The following is a 14,357-nucleotide window of genomic DNA, read 5'->3' on the forward strand; positions in this document are numbered from 1 at the left end:
GCTCGTGATGCACATGGGATTGGACTGGGAGTTTGGGAGGAGGTGGATCTGGATTCAGAGGTTTGGCTTCTTATTTAGAAAATGACTGGTTACATTCTCCCACGGCTGCTCCAGACTACCCCAGAGCTTAATGATATTCACATCCAAGTGTTTTTTAAGTCTGCATGACTAGGAAGCAATCTCAAGCGTATGGTTTGTCTGGCCTGTTACGAAGGAGCCCGTGCACCTGCATTTCCCCTACCGCCTGCGTTTTCTTTGCATCGCATTTATTCAAAGGGGTCAAATGTTCGTTAACTACTAGCGAGTTAGAGTGCCAATAAACCCTTTTCCTCTCCCAACACAGTCAGCCATCCGCACACCTTAAGTAGCCCCCCGTTCATCAGGACAACTGCAGCCCTCAGCCAGCCATGGGGCATCCCGCTCCCCTCGCAAGCAGGTGCTTGAGCCCGTACGCTCGTACACGCCTACAAAGACCAGGCTGGGCTAAGCGAGTCCACACGCAGGATACAGCCTTGTTCTCCCTTATCTCCAGCCACGGGAGCCGATGGTGTCCCTGCAAAAGTTCAGCTGGGCTCCCCATGGCACTGCTTGAGCCGCCTGCCCGGTTTTGTCCCAGCCAGCTTCCCACACTGAACTGCTGCGCTCTTCACCTCTGCCACGAACCCCGACAAACAGCCTTCGCCCTGCCGCTGCTGCTAATGATATTTACAGTTTGAAGCAAGTCCCCTGAGCTGATCAACAGGCGCCTTGTACGCCATGAGCACGCAGATCGCACAGACCTTGTCCAGCAGGCTCGGGTTCAGGGGTCAAGGTTTAACTCGTCTGTGTCCTGACATGAACTGTAGGAGGAACATACTCCCAGTCTCTTCTTCTACCTGTTCTGGATTTATTTTATTACTTTTTTTAGGGGGGGTGTGGTGTGTAATTTTTTTTAAATAGTTAGCAAGTTCAGAATACTTTTTATGTAAATATTTGACTCAGACGTAATGTAGTTTGGCCCTGTAGCTGTTGCTACCTGCATCCCCCCAAAAGAACAAAATCTCCCTTAGCTATGAGCCCTGGTGGTATGGATTCCTGCTGGGGTATGTGGATGCCAGCGAAAAATAAATAATGCTGTAGTTAAAAGGTGTGGTATTTTCTAAGTCGTAGATCTAAAGGCACCCTACTTTCTTTGCTTTGCATACTTGCAGAGCACCATCCTTTCTGCTTTTCAGATATGAAAGCCGAAGCAGAGAGACATCTGATGAGGCTTCATCGCTGACTCACTGTTTGATGTTAGGCAGAAGGAGGAATGTGATCAGATACCATTGTGCAAAGCATCCACCAGACAACTCTGTCACTCGGGAGGAGAAGCAACTCCTGCTCCTGAGCAGGCCGGGTTGGCAGCCCAGCTGTCCTGCCCACAGCTGGCTCCCTGCCGTCTCCAAAGCGGGGGGAACCCCTCACCGTCCCTTGCCCCACTTGAGCTCTGCCGAGGCCACGCAGCGTGGGCACAGCAGCAGGGGACAGGGGACGTCGCCTTTGAAATCGCTCTTACGCCACGTGCAGACAGAGGTTCAGGGCTCTGCTCGTGCTAGCAGGGTCAGGCTGCAGCCGGGCGCACCGCTGGCGGGGCGTGCATGGGTGCGCACGGGTGTGCACGCCTGGAGTTCTTTCTCACGAGATGGTGCAACCAGCCGGCGGGGAACTGGTTAAACAGCGTGAGCTCCTTGGCTGCCTGGGTTTGGCTGGCGGTGCGAGGCAGGGCAGGATGTCACCGGGAAGCAGGCATGTTTTATTAAACAGAGTATCAAAGTGGGCTAAAGTCTCTTATTATGAATTGTAATGTCCACAAATTTTGCCACTTCCAAATAGTTTCCACCTACATATTCCTCCCACTGCTACACTGAGTGCTGGCAAACATCTCCGCTCAAAGAGGGGAATGGCTTTGATTTGAAAAGTCCTCGGGCAAGTTTCACTGAGCGGTGCCAGCGTCATACCCGCAGCTCTCACGTGCCCGGCAGCGATCCAGGGTAGTGCCGGAGGGAGGGCCCTTCGCTTGCCCAGGACTCCACAGAGACCACAGCTCTCGCTAGGTTTTCCCAGTGTTTTATCCAAGCAGTGTCCATGGTAGCCTAAACCAATGTAATTAAGCAGCGATCGGCGCACGTACTCGCAATACTAAATCTCGACTCATTCTAATGTGCGGACAATTCCTTTCATCGCGGCAGCGAGCGTGGCCAGCTGTGCTATTGAGATAGTGAGTCACACGTACACGCAGCTGAAACCACCAGACTTCACGCTAAATTCAAGCTTTTGCAACTACCTGCAGGCTACCAGAAGGACAAGGCAGAGCCCTGGTGGGTGACAAACCATTCCTCAGAGCCTATGCTCTTAAGTCACACTGTGTCCCTTTTGGGATCCTTCCTGCAGCTGATGGGTGAAGGCTCTCCTACGCGTGCCTTAGTACGGTTGGGAAATCAGACGTGCAGGTCTCCTGGGAGCTGCTGATCCTGAGCACTCCTGGCTTGATACATTCGACACTGACCAAGATGCTTAAGTACCGCAGACCTCAGGCTGCAGTAAGGCAGTGGGTGTTAGATGGAGGTACCGTCCTGCATGGCTGACAGCACCCTGCTGCCCACCGAGGACCTTCAGGTCCATCCCAGAGGCTGGTGCTGTGGCTGGAGATGTGCCTGTCTCAGGGGAAGAAGAGCCGCCACATTTACTGAGCAAAGGCTGGGCAAGGAGCGCACCCCGCTCCCCTGCTCTCTGAGAGGCAGTTTGGCTCCCACTGAAACTTTTATTTCGGCAAAAAGTAATGGGTATTAATTATCAAGGCCTTGAGGTCGTCCATCAGATGCTGAGGGCTAACCGCGTCCGTGCAGCGCCTCCCGCACGGCATAACCTCAGCGTCCAGCCTTAGCTGCTGGGCCAAGACATGGCTGTTCTTTCACCTCCGGTGCCAGTAACCTGAAACGAGATTGCTGGAAATGAGAGAGAGGGAGAGTCAGCGATTTGATTACAGGCCACAGGCACATGCCTGGCCTTCATGGATATATTAAGTAAGAGACATTTTAAAACAAAACCACCCTCAGTAACCTTATCGTACGCTTGAATCCACAACCCATCTGTTAACTCCCAGCGCTGCCCACATAGGCTCCGATCAGGCGTCGGTGCCAGGGATTTTCGGAACGTTTCCCCCCAAATCGCTGTGGTCAGAAGGGGACAGTTGCGGGGAAGGGGCAGGTCCAGGAGCTCGTCGCCCCCAGCCCGCCTTCAGCACACCTTCCAACCGGCCCCCAAACCCTCGCCTTTTACTGCGTCTGTAAATAGCTGCAAATCCCCCTTGGACGCGAGCTGCCGCTGTCCTGTGACTCTCAGCCCTTCTGCAACAAGCATTCAGGAGACCTGCTGCTCAATGAATGGCTTTAGAAAATTAAGCCTTTTTAAACATTTTGCTACTGCCTTAATCATACATTGTAAAGGAACCCTCCATGTAGAAATAATTCAGCAAACAAAATCAAGAAGGCAAATTGATGATTGCATCAGCCCTAGCTTATGAAAACTGATCCCCAGGAAAATGTAATTCAACTCTCCAGCAATCTAACTTGATGCCCAAGAATGTAATAACTTCATTTGGATCCTCTTTTTAGGGGGACTCCTAAATCCTTGGCAACGTCCCTTAAGGTCATGACTAAATCCTGATATGGAGAATTGTTTGGCAAGCACGAGAACAGTAAAAGGGCTAAATAATTGGGGATTACCTCTGACCCTGATTTGTAGCTCACCACCCACTGCAGGAATGTACCGAATATCTGAAAGAGCATGCAGGAGTCAGACAATTCATGGGCATGAAACTGTCCACGTACATTTGGAGTCTGCAACTTAAAATGCGGAGCAGGTTGGCTCCAAACCTCATTTTTCATTAGCAATCAGTTGCAGCAAGCTCTATTTCTGTTGCCTTGGTCAGAGGGTCAGTGATGGGACAGATTAAAAACTGTACGTATTTTTTTCCCCCCTTTGTTTGGAAAATAACAGCTTGGGTCTTCAGGGCAGAGAGAGAATGAACCATCTGATTCAATACCCGCTATTTAGGCTGGTTACTTTCCCCTGAACTGCAGGAAGGGACAAACGCATCAGTTGCATCTCTTCTGACCGTTATTGCTGAATTTGTTCGGCGCCTGTATGGAAGACAGTCTCTGCTCTGAGAAGTCCACAGCCCCGAGCTGCGATCCTGCCCCCACTTATACTCAGCGCTGCATTTTCAGTCCGTAAGTCCTCTCCTCCGCGGTGGGCTGGGTCTGCAGCATCACAGCGGACCCTCAAGATCAGCGAGCAGGTCACGGCCACACACGCCAGGTTTGCAGGCTCAGACGCAAAGTACCGAGAAGACCATATTGAGTGGGACAACCTAAGCATCTGCTCCTGGGGAGCTCCGTGCCACTGATACAGCGCTGCGTTGTTTAGGCTGGAGATGCAGCTGGGATCTTGTGAAGAGCTTTTTGGTTTTTAGCAACCTTACATTTATGGCTAGCAGATTTCTGCGAGGCTCTGACTTCCCTTAGGATTCCTCCTGGTAACGACATGCGCCTTCAGATGGCGGTGAGCCTTAAAAGGCCTGTCTCCATCGCCCGTATAAAATCTCTTTGTGCTCTCACGTAATGCCTCCTGACCTCAGGTTCCTCCCGACGTGGAGCGGACCAGGACTCTCTGAGGCGATAGCAGAGGCTCTGTGCTGGAGTTCTGCTATTACCTTATCTTGCTAAATGCGCCTTTTATCTGATGAGCTTGCCTCTACTTGTTCAGCATTCGGCAGGGAAAATGACCATAAGCCCTTCAAGAGAAGAGGGTTGCTTTGGCAGGTACACACCTTTATCACCGTGCTCAGCGTTTTGCAACAGCTGGCATCCAAGAATCGCAGATGCTTTGCAAAAGCGTGAGACGTCCTAAACTTCTCTGCGATGCTGGCATTTATCTGTAGCCATTTCATAGCTGCTCTCGGTTATTTTGTCGCGTTTCCAAAGCTCCGAGGCTGCAGATTTAGTTGGGCTCTGCGTTTACGCCTCTTTTGGGTTGGGGGGGGGGGGGGGGGCGTCCACTCTGTACGAGGAGACGGGCAAGAGGCAGCAGCCTCCACCACCGCAGCGGTGCCGGTAGGCGCGGCGGGGTCCACACCGCACCCGGGGCGCGGCTTCGAGGCTGGAGCTGCGCCGAATTCCCCTCCCGCCGCCCCGGGAGCGGGCCGCCGGCGGCGCCGACCCGCGGGGGTCCCCGTCGCGGCCGGCGGCGGGCCCCGGCCCCGCCCCGCCCCGGCACGTTGCGCGGCGGCGGCGGCGCTGCCGACACGTGAGGCTCATGTGACGGGGGCCGGCCCGCCCGCCCCGGCGGCCGCCAGACGTGCCGGCAGTCACAGGGTAGCGCACGTCGCTCCCGTCCACCCACTCGCCCGCATTTAACCCGGCCCGCCGCCGCCCGCCGCTCCTCAGCCCGCGCGGCGCGGACCCGGCATGAGCAGCCCGCCCTGAGCGCCGCCCGCCCGCGCCCCGAGCTCCGCTCCGCAGCCCTCCGCGCCCCACCGCCATGGAGCGGATCCCCGGCGCGCAGCCCCCGCCCGGCTGCCTGGGCAAGCTGCCCGCCCTGGAGAGCGGCGACGTGCCGGGGTAAGCGGCGGCGGACGGCGGCGGGCGCGGGGGGAGGAGCGGCCCCGCCGCGGTCCCCGGGGGACAGGGATAATTTCGCTGCTTTCGTTTCGCCCGTGCAGGCTGGACTTCGCGCACATGTACCAAGTGTACAAGCCCAGGAGGGGGTTAAAGCGGAGCGAGGACAATAAGGTAAATGGGGGGCTGCGGGGCAGCCCGCCCCGGGAACCGAAGTTTCCCGGCGGAGGCTGCCTGCGGGCTGCTCCCGGCGCGGGGCCGGGCGGGGGGAGCGGCCCTCTGGCCGCGGCGGTCCGGCCGCTGCTGCCGGCGGACAGACGGACAGCAGGAGCGGGGAGCGCCGGGCGTGCGGGGCGCGCTGACCCGCTGCCGCTGCCCTTGCAGGAGACCTACAAGTTGCCTCACAGGCTGATAGAGAAGAAGCGGCGCGACAGGATCAACGAGTGCATCGCCCAGCTGAAGGACCTGCTGCCCGAGCACCTCAAGCTGACGGTAGGTGGGAGCGGCGGGGCGGCCCCGGGACCCGCCGCCGCCGGCGGGGCTGGACGGAGCCGGCGCCTTCCAGCACAGGCGCCCGCGGCAGCGGCTGCTCCGCGGCCGGCTCCTTCCCTGCCATTTCAGCGGGGATTTGCCTTGGGTTTTTTTCTGTTTCTCCCCCCCTCCGTCGCGTCCCGTGCCCCGCGGCGTCCGCACGCCCCAGGCGGGCTGTGAACGCATCCCAGACTGTCCCGGGAGCGGAGTCCTCGGGCGGCTTCGGGAGCTGCCCGGTTCTGCGGGAGCTGCCCGCGGGGCTCGGCCCCCCGCGGCGGCCGGGAGGAGCCCCCGGCCGGGCTCCCCTGTGCTAAGGTCAGGGTGCCGGCAGGGCCGGCAGAACTGATAAATAAAATGCTTCTCTTTGAGCTATGCGGCTGGTCCGAAAATGCCCATAGGATTCCGCAATAGCCTTTTCTGGAGCCTGCTTTTTAAGTTATTTTCATGGAATGTTGTCATTTATAGTCCTGGACTGTTCAGGGTCGAGGTACTGCCTGCAAGCCTTTTCTCCAAACCACGTCGGTCCTTCCTCTGTTATTTGGAAAACGTTGGCAGCCCCGTCAGGCTCCTGCGTGCGTGGCCGAACCCACGGCGGATGCCAACCTGTCCCTTTGCTTTCAGACTCTAGGTCACTTGGAGAAGGCCGTGGTTCTCGAGCTCACCTTGAAGCATGTGAAAGCACTAACCAATCTCATTGAGCAGCAGCAGCAGAAAATAATTGCTTTGCAGAATGGTTTACAAGCGGGTGAGTACTCAAATTGTATTGTGTGAGAACCTGCGTGCGCTTGATGGACTTTCTCTCTGAGTCTTTGAAATGCAGTTGTGACACTTCGTTCTTGAGAAGGGAGGAGGCAGGAGTTCTTGCCTTTAATCGCCGTCATTTTCTCTTGCTTTGCTTATGAGCTTTTACAGAAAAAAGGTGCATTTCTCAATATGGTCAATGTAGAGTGCCCTGTGGAGTTGTTTTGAAATTAAATTGGATTTTAAGTAGTTGTATTTAAAGCCCAGGTTTGCCATGACGTTCTCTCCAAAGCCATTCAAATCTTCCCGTTTGTGTTCATGAGTTTTGGATCAAACCCAGTTTTGTTTGTTTGGGTTTTTTTTCTGAATATACATATAAATCTGCTTTTTATAGACACCTTTAGGTCTCTCTATAAACAAGCTAGCAGGCAAAGAGGGGACCCGGTATATTAGCTTATCATGCTTTAGATGCACTTCCTCCTTCTGTTTTCACATGTGGCACTCACGTGAATCTGATAAAGTAAAATTTAGTTTTTCTGAAGAGCCTTCCACTGCTCTGACAGCCACAGGGAGTGCAATAGAGCTTTAAGCTGAAGCAAAATCGCCTGAGGTTGGCAGATCTGCTGGCGGGTAGACGTGCTCCAGGAGCTCTCTGCCTGGAGGTGAAGGGCGAGGTGCAATCTGCCTTTCCTGGGGTGTTTCCCAGGGAAGGCACCAGCTTGACTCACTCCTTTGCTCTGTACTTCAGCACCTGTTGAAGGTGGCATATACAGTAAATACAGAACTAAAAAATAAGTTTAAAGTTGTTATGTAAAAGCAGACAGGTGGATGTTCAGACAAAAATGTACGCTTACACAGAAATCAGGGGAATGTATGCAAAATTCAGGTTGGCCATCAAGTTCACTTCTCTAGCTGTGCTGTAACCGAAGTTTAATATCGCCTCCAGTCCGCCTCAAAGATGGTAATGGAACTATTTTGCACATTGTTAATTTTTAATTTCTTTCTGTTAATGTTTCCTCAGGTGACCTGTCATCAAGAAACCTTGATTCCAGCCAGGAAATGTTTCGATCTGGTTTCCAGATGTGTGCCAAGGAAATGCTGCAATACCTGGCAAAGCATGAGAACGGCAAGGACCTGAAGTCGTCCCAGCTGGTCAGCCATCTGCACCGAATGGCCTCCGAGGTGCTCCAGGGCGGAGCCGGCCGCAAGTCTGGAGACATCCCTCCTAAAATGGTGGACTTGAAAGAGAAACCCGTCTCCTTGACCAAAGCGGCGGAGGGACACGGGAAAAACTGCGTGCCTGTGATCCAGAGGACATTCGCTCACTCCAGTGGGGAGCAGAGCGGCAGCGACACAGACACGGACAGCGGGTATGGGGGAGAGCTGGAGAAAAGTGACTCCAAATCCGAACAGCAGTATTTCAAAAAGGATACCGAACTCAAGTATGCTGTCCAGGAGAGAATAAGCTCTATTAAGCAAGAGACTGAGGACCCGCCAGCCAAAAGGAGCAGGCTGGAGTCGCCGGAGGACGAGGGCCCTTTTGGCAGCGACATGATGGGCTCTTCCAGCAGCTTCCTGGGTCCCCACGCTCACCAGCCTCCCTTGTGCCTGCCTTTCTATTTGATCCCACCATCCGCAACAGCCTACCTGCCCATGCTGGAGAAGTGCTGGTACCCGGCGTCCGTACCTGTCTTGTACCCCAGCCTCCCAGCCTCTGCCGCAGCACTTACGGGGTTCATGAACCCTGATAAAATCTCCCCGCCTCTGCTGATGCCCCAGAGACTCCCTTCTCCTATACCGGCCCATTCCCCTATCGACTCCTCGGCTCTGCTTCAAGCTTTGAAGCAGATTCCTCCTTTGAACTTGGAAACCAAAGACTAAGCACAGTGTGACTTTCCTTTTCTTTTCGTTTCTTTTTTTTTTTTTTTTTTTTTTTTTTTTTTTTAGTTTGAGACTGTTTCACTTTTATATATTGGCCGGACTGAGGTGTGGGGATAAGGTTCACTGCACGTAGGAAGCTAAATCCCCTTTTCTCTGACTTGTCAGGTAGCTTGGAGAAGGATGAAGGATGTGCCCAGGTTAGCAATTCAGAACTACTTCCAAAAGAAAAAAAAAAAAAGGGTTTTGTGCTTTACCCCTTACCTTCTTCCCTCTCCGCATCTACAGAACAACAGTTGACTCAGTCAGCTGTGACTATTGCAAAGCTGTGAAAAAAATATTCCATTAGGCAGACTTGGGTTTAGGGTCTGTGAATATAAAAATACGGTACTTCTCATAAGGGCTTTTAAGGCAACGGCCCCACTGCCGGCAGTTTGAGCCGAACTGATTCGGTGCCCCATCAGTCGCCAGTGTCTGAGTGACCGGCGCGGCAGCCCCGAGCGCAGTGCGGCGGTGGTGGCAATGCCACCGAAAGCGTAGGAGGAGCAGAGCAGCGGTCGCGGCTTGGTCATGCACAGTCAGGTAGACTTAAGACGGGTTTCTCTCCACACCTTTGCTGATATATATATATCTCTCTATATATATTTTAAGAAATAAAAGGTAGATGCTGCTTGGAAGCTTTACATGGCGTACATCTAATAAATAAATTAACACGTGCCCCTTCCTGTAACTTGAGCTGCTAGTTTGGGCCGGGTAGGGGAGAAAATATCCCAAGGATCACTTTGCTTGTTGCACCTGACTCCAGGCCTCTCTCTCGCTGCTGCTGTACAGTTTCGCCGGGTCTAGTCTATTGGAAATCAGAATGGTTTTACGAGTCCCATCAGTGGGGGCCCAGCCAGCGAGCAGCCGCTTCCCAGCGCGGGGCAAGTCGAGAGCTTCATGCAAGAGGGAGCAATTCAGCCAAAGTCGACAGCATGATGCCTGCTGAACATGCCCCTGTCAGTGCCTTTGAAAAATTAAAAGGCTGGGATTTTCAAAGGAGTCTAATCCCGGTGGGGTTTGAACATCTAAATTCCTTAGTCTCCTTGGCAAACCCTGGCCCACATTACTGTATTAACGAACGAGGGTTAGGGTGCTGACACTTGTCCCATTAAACTGCGAGGGTCTTTCTCCGCAGAGGAACATCATGTCCAATTTGGCTTTTTTTTTTTTTAATTAAAAAAAAAACCAACTACTTCACTGCAAAATGCAGTGCTGGTTTTTTTTTTTCTTAGTGGTTTTTAGAACTTGTGTCCAGAAACCCTGTTGTATGGATTTTCATTTTGCCCTCCCATTGCACCAGCTGTTGAGATGCACTATGCTTGATTGCAGATTGTGTTCTAACGTTTATTTTGTTGTTGGTTTTTGTTTTTTTGGTATACAGTTGTTGCCTTTGTTTGTAAAATCCTGTTATAAATATATATATATTATATAAATATATTAAAAGGTAAAATGTTTCAGATGTCTATTATTTGTATAACTACTTGAGCATAAAGAAGTGAGAAATATGAATGTATTCTTGTTTCTGGGTTGTCTTTTGTTTTTTGAAGAGAAGAATTTTTTGTTTTTCTCTAGGGAGAGGTACAGTGTTTATATTTTGGAGCCTTCTTCAAGGTGGGATATTGTACATATTTTTATCTTGAGTAAATGTTAAGTAGTTGTTTAAAAATACTTAATAAAATAATTCTTTTCCTGTGGAAGATAAGGGTTTGCTTCCTGTGCTTGTAAATGTTTGAGCAGGGTCACTTCGTAGGGTCCGGCCCAGCAGCCGGAGGCGAGCAGACGGGCGCAGGGAGGAGCGGGGCTCTCCTCGCTCCCTTGACAGCTCCTGTGCCGCCAGTGCCCGAAGGCAGCTCAGGGTCCCGTTACCCGTGTCCCCAGGGATATTTATTTATTTTAACTCCCTTGGCACCTTCGGGGATTTTTCTCCTTCCCAATCCAAGTAAGGTGCCAGGAGAGCCTGGCTGGCTTTCCTGCTTGCTTCTTATTTCACTTTGTGCTCTCTGGGCCTGGCTTTTTGGCTCATCTGCCCCAAGCTCAGCAGGGAGGAGGAGGAGGAGGAGGCAGCCCCTGGCCATAGAGGATGCATCTTCTCTGCAAGCTTTGCCCATTATCTGGAGGCAAAACGGGCTTTTTACAAACAGGGGCTTTGCTTTGCCAGCGTCCTTCAGCCCTGCGTCACAGCCTCGCAAAGCCGCTGCCTCCCCTCGAGGTCCGAGGGGTGTGCGAGGCGCGGGGTGGCTCCTCGCACAACGGCTGTCCTGGCTGGCGGGGGGCCAGGGACGCCCTCCTCCGCCCACGCCGCCTTTGCCGGGGAAAGCCCTGGTTGACTCCATGGCGGCCGGTTCGGCTGGGAGGGATAGCCACCGTGCTGCTGCTGAGCGCTCGGGCAGGGCCAGATCCTGCCTCTGTCAGGAGGAACCTGTGCCACCCCCTTACATGCCCGGGCACGCTGCTGTGCTTCTCCCATCTGCTCCTGTGACTGTTTTGCTGGTTTGGGACTTCTAACCGGTGCTGCAGGTGGTGGCGAGCAGCCTGGAGCCTCTTCACTCACGCTGCTGCAGAACGGGCTCGGGGGATACCACACGCATCTGAACACGGGCTCCTTCCCTGCCTCTCCAGCAACGACACACGGTTTCTGGCCTCCATGCAAAATGGAGGGGACCCCAAACCTCTCCCCACAGGCAAAAGATGGGCGAAGGGCAGCTCTGGCCTGTGAGGGATGGGGGAGGACTCGGTTTCCTGGCAGCACTGCCTACGCGTGGACGGGGCATGGGCACGTCTGCGGGACAGTTCAGATTTTTCACAACACAGATGAATCACAAAATCTGGTGAGAGGTTAGATGCCCGACTGGGACAGCGGTGCTCTGTCCTGGGCTGCAGCACCTCTGGGACCCCGCTGGAGGAGGAGCAGGTGCCCGGGGGCTGCTGTTAGACTTAGCTCAGCATTAGCGTTAGCTTAAAGTAACATTAGCTTAAGTAAAGCTACACAAAAATACAGGGCTGCTTGTATTAATTTATTTGGGGCCTCCGTACCTCCTGACGTTTTTGTTGTGTTTGTTTTAATTAGGGCTAAATATTGATCTCACTGAAGATGACTGTAAGTAACCCCATTTTGGGGACAGCGCTTGGTGCTCAGCGCAGCAGCGTTTACAGCCTCATTAACGGCTGGATTTCTGGCTCGTTTCCACAGCTCTCGCTCCTCTTCGGTCTCCATCTTCTGACCCACCTTGTCGTATGGTGGGAGGACTCACAGAAGCTCCAGATCCTCAGTCACGGAGGAAAAAAAAAAAGTAAAAAAAAGTGGAAGAGAAGGTTTATACAGGAAGCGAGGGCTAATTACAGGCTGGGGATTTTCTCTGCTGCCCTGGCCTGGTGCCAGTGGGACAGGTGAGTTCTCTGGGGCAGAGCAGGGTCCAGTGGCCCTCGGCCATCCCCGGCCAGCAGCGCGGGGCAGGGGCTGCGCCCGCCGGCAGCACCATGTCGGGGATGCGCTGCCTGCGGACCCTCGCCCCCAGGGCTGCCCGCGCCTCGAGCAGCCCCCTGCCCTGCCTCTGCCTGCTGCGGGAACGTCCCACCGCCATCGCACCGCGGCATGGCCCGCCCGGCAGAGCCGGCACGCTCCATCCCGGTGCAAAGAGGAGAGGGGGCAACGCGGGCGGCCGAGGGAGGAAGGTGATGGAGGGGCCGACCCCGGGCGTGACGCCAGGTCATGGCAGCCCGTGCCGCGCCGCGCCGGCGGGGTGTGCTGAGTTCCCTGGACTTGTTTTCATGGTCTCACCCAGCTCTGACCTGCCTCAAATGTTGACACAATGTCACGTTTCCGACTGCAGTCTTTCATGTGCAGCCGGAGGCTAAATACGGCTGCTGGTTCCTGGAAAAAGACGTGCCTGGCACCCTTTCAGCAGAAACCCGATCTCCATGCAGGCTTGGCACAACAGCTGAATAACATGGCAATAACTCTTTCAGCAGCATTTCAACCCATAAATAGGGCTTCCCGAGCGACTCCTTGAAGTAAGGCAAGGAGGATACAATGATTTTTAGAAAAAGCAAAAAATAAAGCCAGCATGCATGAAAAGTAACTACATAGAGACAGCCCGGTTCGGAGCAGATCAAAGGAGATCGTGGAGATGCTGAGTGTGGTTTGGTTAATACGAGAGCAAGATTGCCTCAAAAGGAAAGAAATGCTCTTGAATTTTTTAATGTCTCAGTCCCGTTTTACACCAGCCCTGTGGAGGTAGGATAAGAGCCTTGTGAGAGTGAGGGCCCTTCCTAACCCCCCGGTGAGGACACAGAGACACATCATTTTAGCTTTTCACCACCTGTTTGGAAAGCTCCTATAACTGAGTGCTACGGGACTGGATGGTTTTTACAGGCATGTACCCCGGGAGCTGCTTATTTGCATTATGCATGGACCAGGGCCTAAAATAATCTGCAGTGACGCACATTTTTTGCTGTGATTTTTTTCCCTTTTTTTTTTTTTCTTTCCAGGACTCCATTTTTCTGAACGTGCCGTGACTTTTGAGGACCACGCATGGTTAACCAGCCCCAGGGCTCCCTGAATCAGTCCTGAATCAGCACGTCCCTGAATCAGCACGTCCGCCTGCAGACACCGAGCCGAGGGGGAGCGCTCCCCCCAGCCGTGACATGGCCACGGCGGGGAGAAGTGCCCTTCTGCTCTGCCCTGGCTTTCATCTGCAAAGCATGTAGCTGCAAGTGCCGTGTGTTTACAAATGCAGGCATTGCAAGATCCCTTGAACTGTGTCCTAGTACAAAAGAGGCTTTGAAACAAGAAACACGTTGTCATGGCATGTTCCAGGCCAGCAGCACCAGACTGAACCAGATAATTGCTGTTTCTGCTTTAGCTACTTCATCGTGGAAAAAGCAGCAGGTATTGAGCAAGCCCTTTTTCCCTTTAGACATTTGGTATGATGCTTGGGATGGAAGGAGAGGGTCGGGAATGCCTGGGCAGGCGGGGGCAGAGGCGGGATGAGCCCAGCCGGTGCTGAGTACCGCTCCCAAACTCCACAGGGCTGGAGGCGAAATTACTCTGCTGGGTTCAGGTCGCGTAACCGTAGCCAGCAGAGCCAGTGATACCGCCCCTGGCTATGCGACACGGGGTGTTCGTGTTTTGTAACCCTGACTCACGGCATGCTGCCGGAGCCAGGAGATGTGGTTCTCACAGCCCCCCCATGCTCCAGACCTTTCCCACTGCCCTTCTCCAGGCACTTGATAGCACTGGAGAAATACCCAAATACCTCTCAGCAGCAGCTGGCCAGGTAAAACTGCTAATTGGCCCCTGCATTGCATATGTCCGTTACCACCCCTGGGCTCGATGGCTGGGCAGGCAGTACCTTTGCACCGTTAGAAATGGCGGGTGCGATGGAGGGGGTGCCTGCACTCTCGTGCCCATGCTCCCAGGGCACTGCACTCCCATGCTGGCGTTTTAAGAAATAGAGGGTAATACTTCTACCTGGCATTTTGAAATGATTTGTTTCTTATAGATTTCTCTTTCTCCCGGGTGTGTTT

The 14,357-nt window shown here is 53.6% G+C and overlaps 1 protein-coding gene across 1 annotated transcript; it reads left to right on the plus strand.

Annotated features, from left to right (window-relative positions):
* Window positions 1-5,404: 5,404 nt before the first annotated feature.
* On the plus strand, window positions 5,405-10,523 carry BHLHE40 (basic helix-loop-helix family member e40). The gene is made up of 5 exons (XM_082321357.1): window positions 5,405-5,642; window positions 5,744-5,813; window positions 6,024-6,131; window positions 6,792-6,915; window positions 7,933-10,523. The coding sequence occupies exons 1-5, from the start codon at window positions 5,563-5,565 to the stop codon at window positions 8,790-8,792; spliced, it is 1,242 nt and encodes a 413-aa protein (XP_082177483.1). The 5' UTR covers window positions 5,405-5,562; the 3' UTR covers window positions 8,793-10,523.
* The last annotated feature ends 3,834 nt before the right edge of the window (window positions 10,524-14,357 follow it).

This window comes from Platalea leucorodia (genome assembly GCF_965183815.1).
Source record: "Platalea leucorodia genome assembly, chromosome: 9".
Classification (NCBI taxonomy): domain Eukaryota; kingdom Metazoa; phylum Chordata; class Aves; order Pelecaniformes; family Threskiornithidae; genus Platalea; species Platalea leucorodia.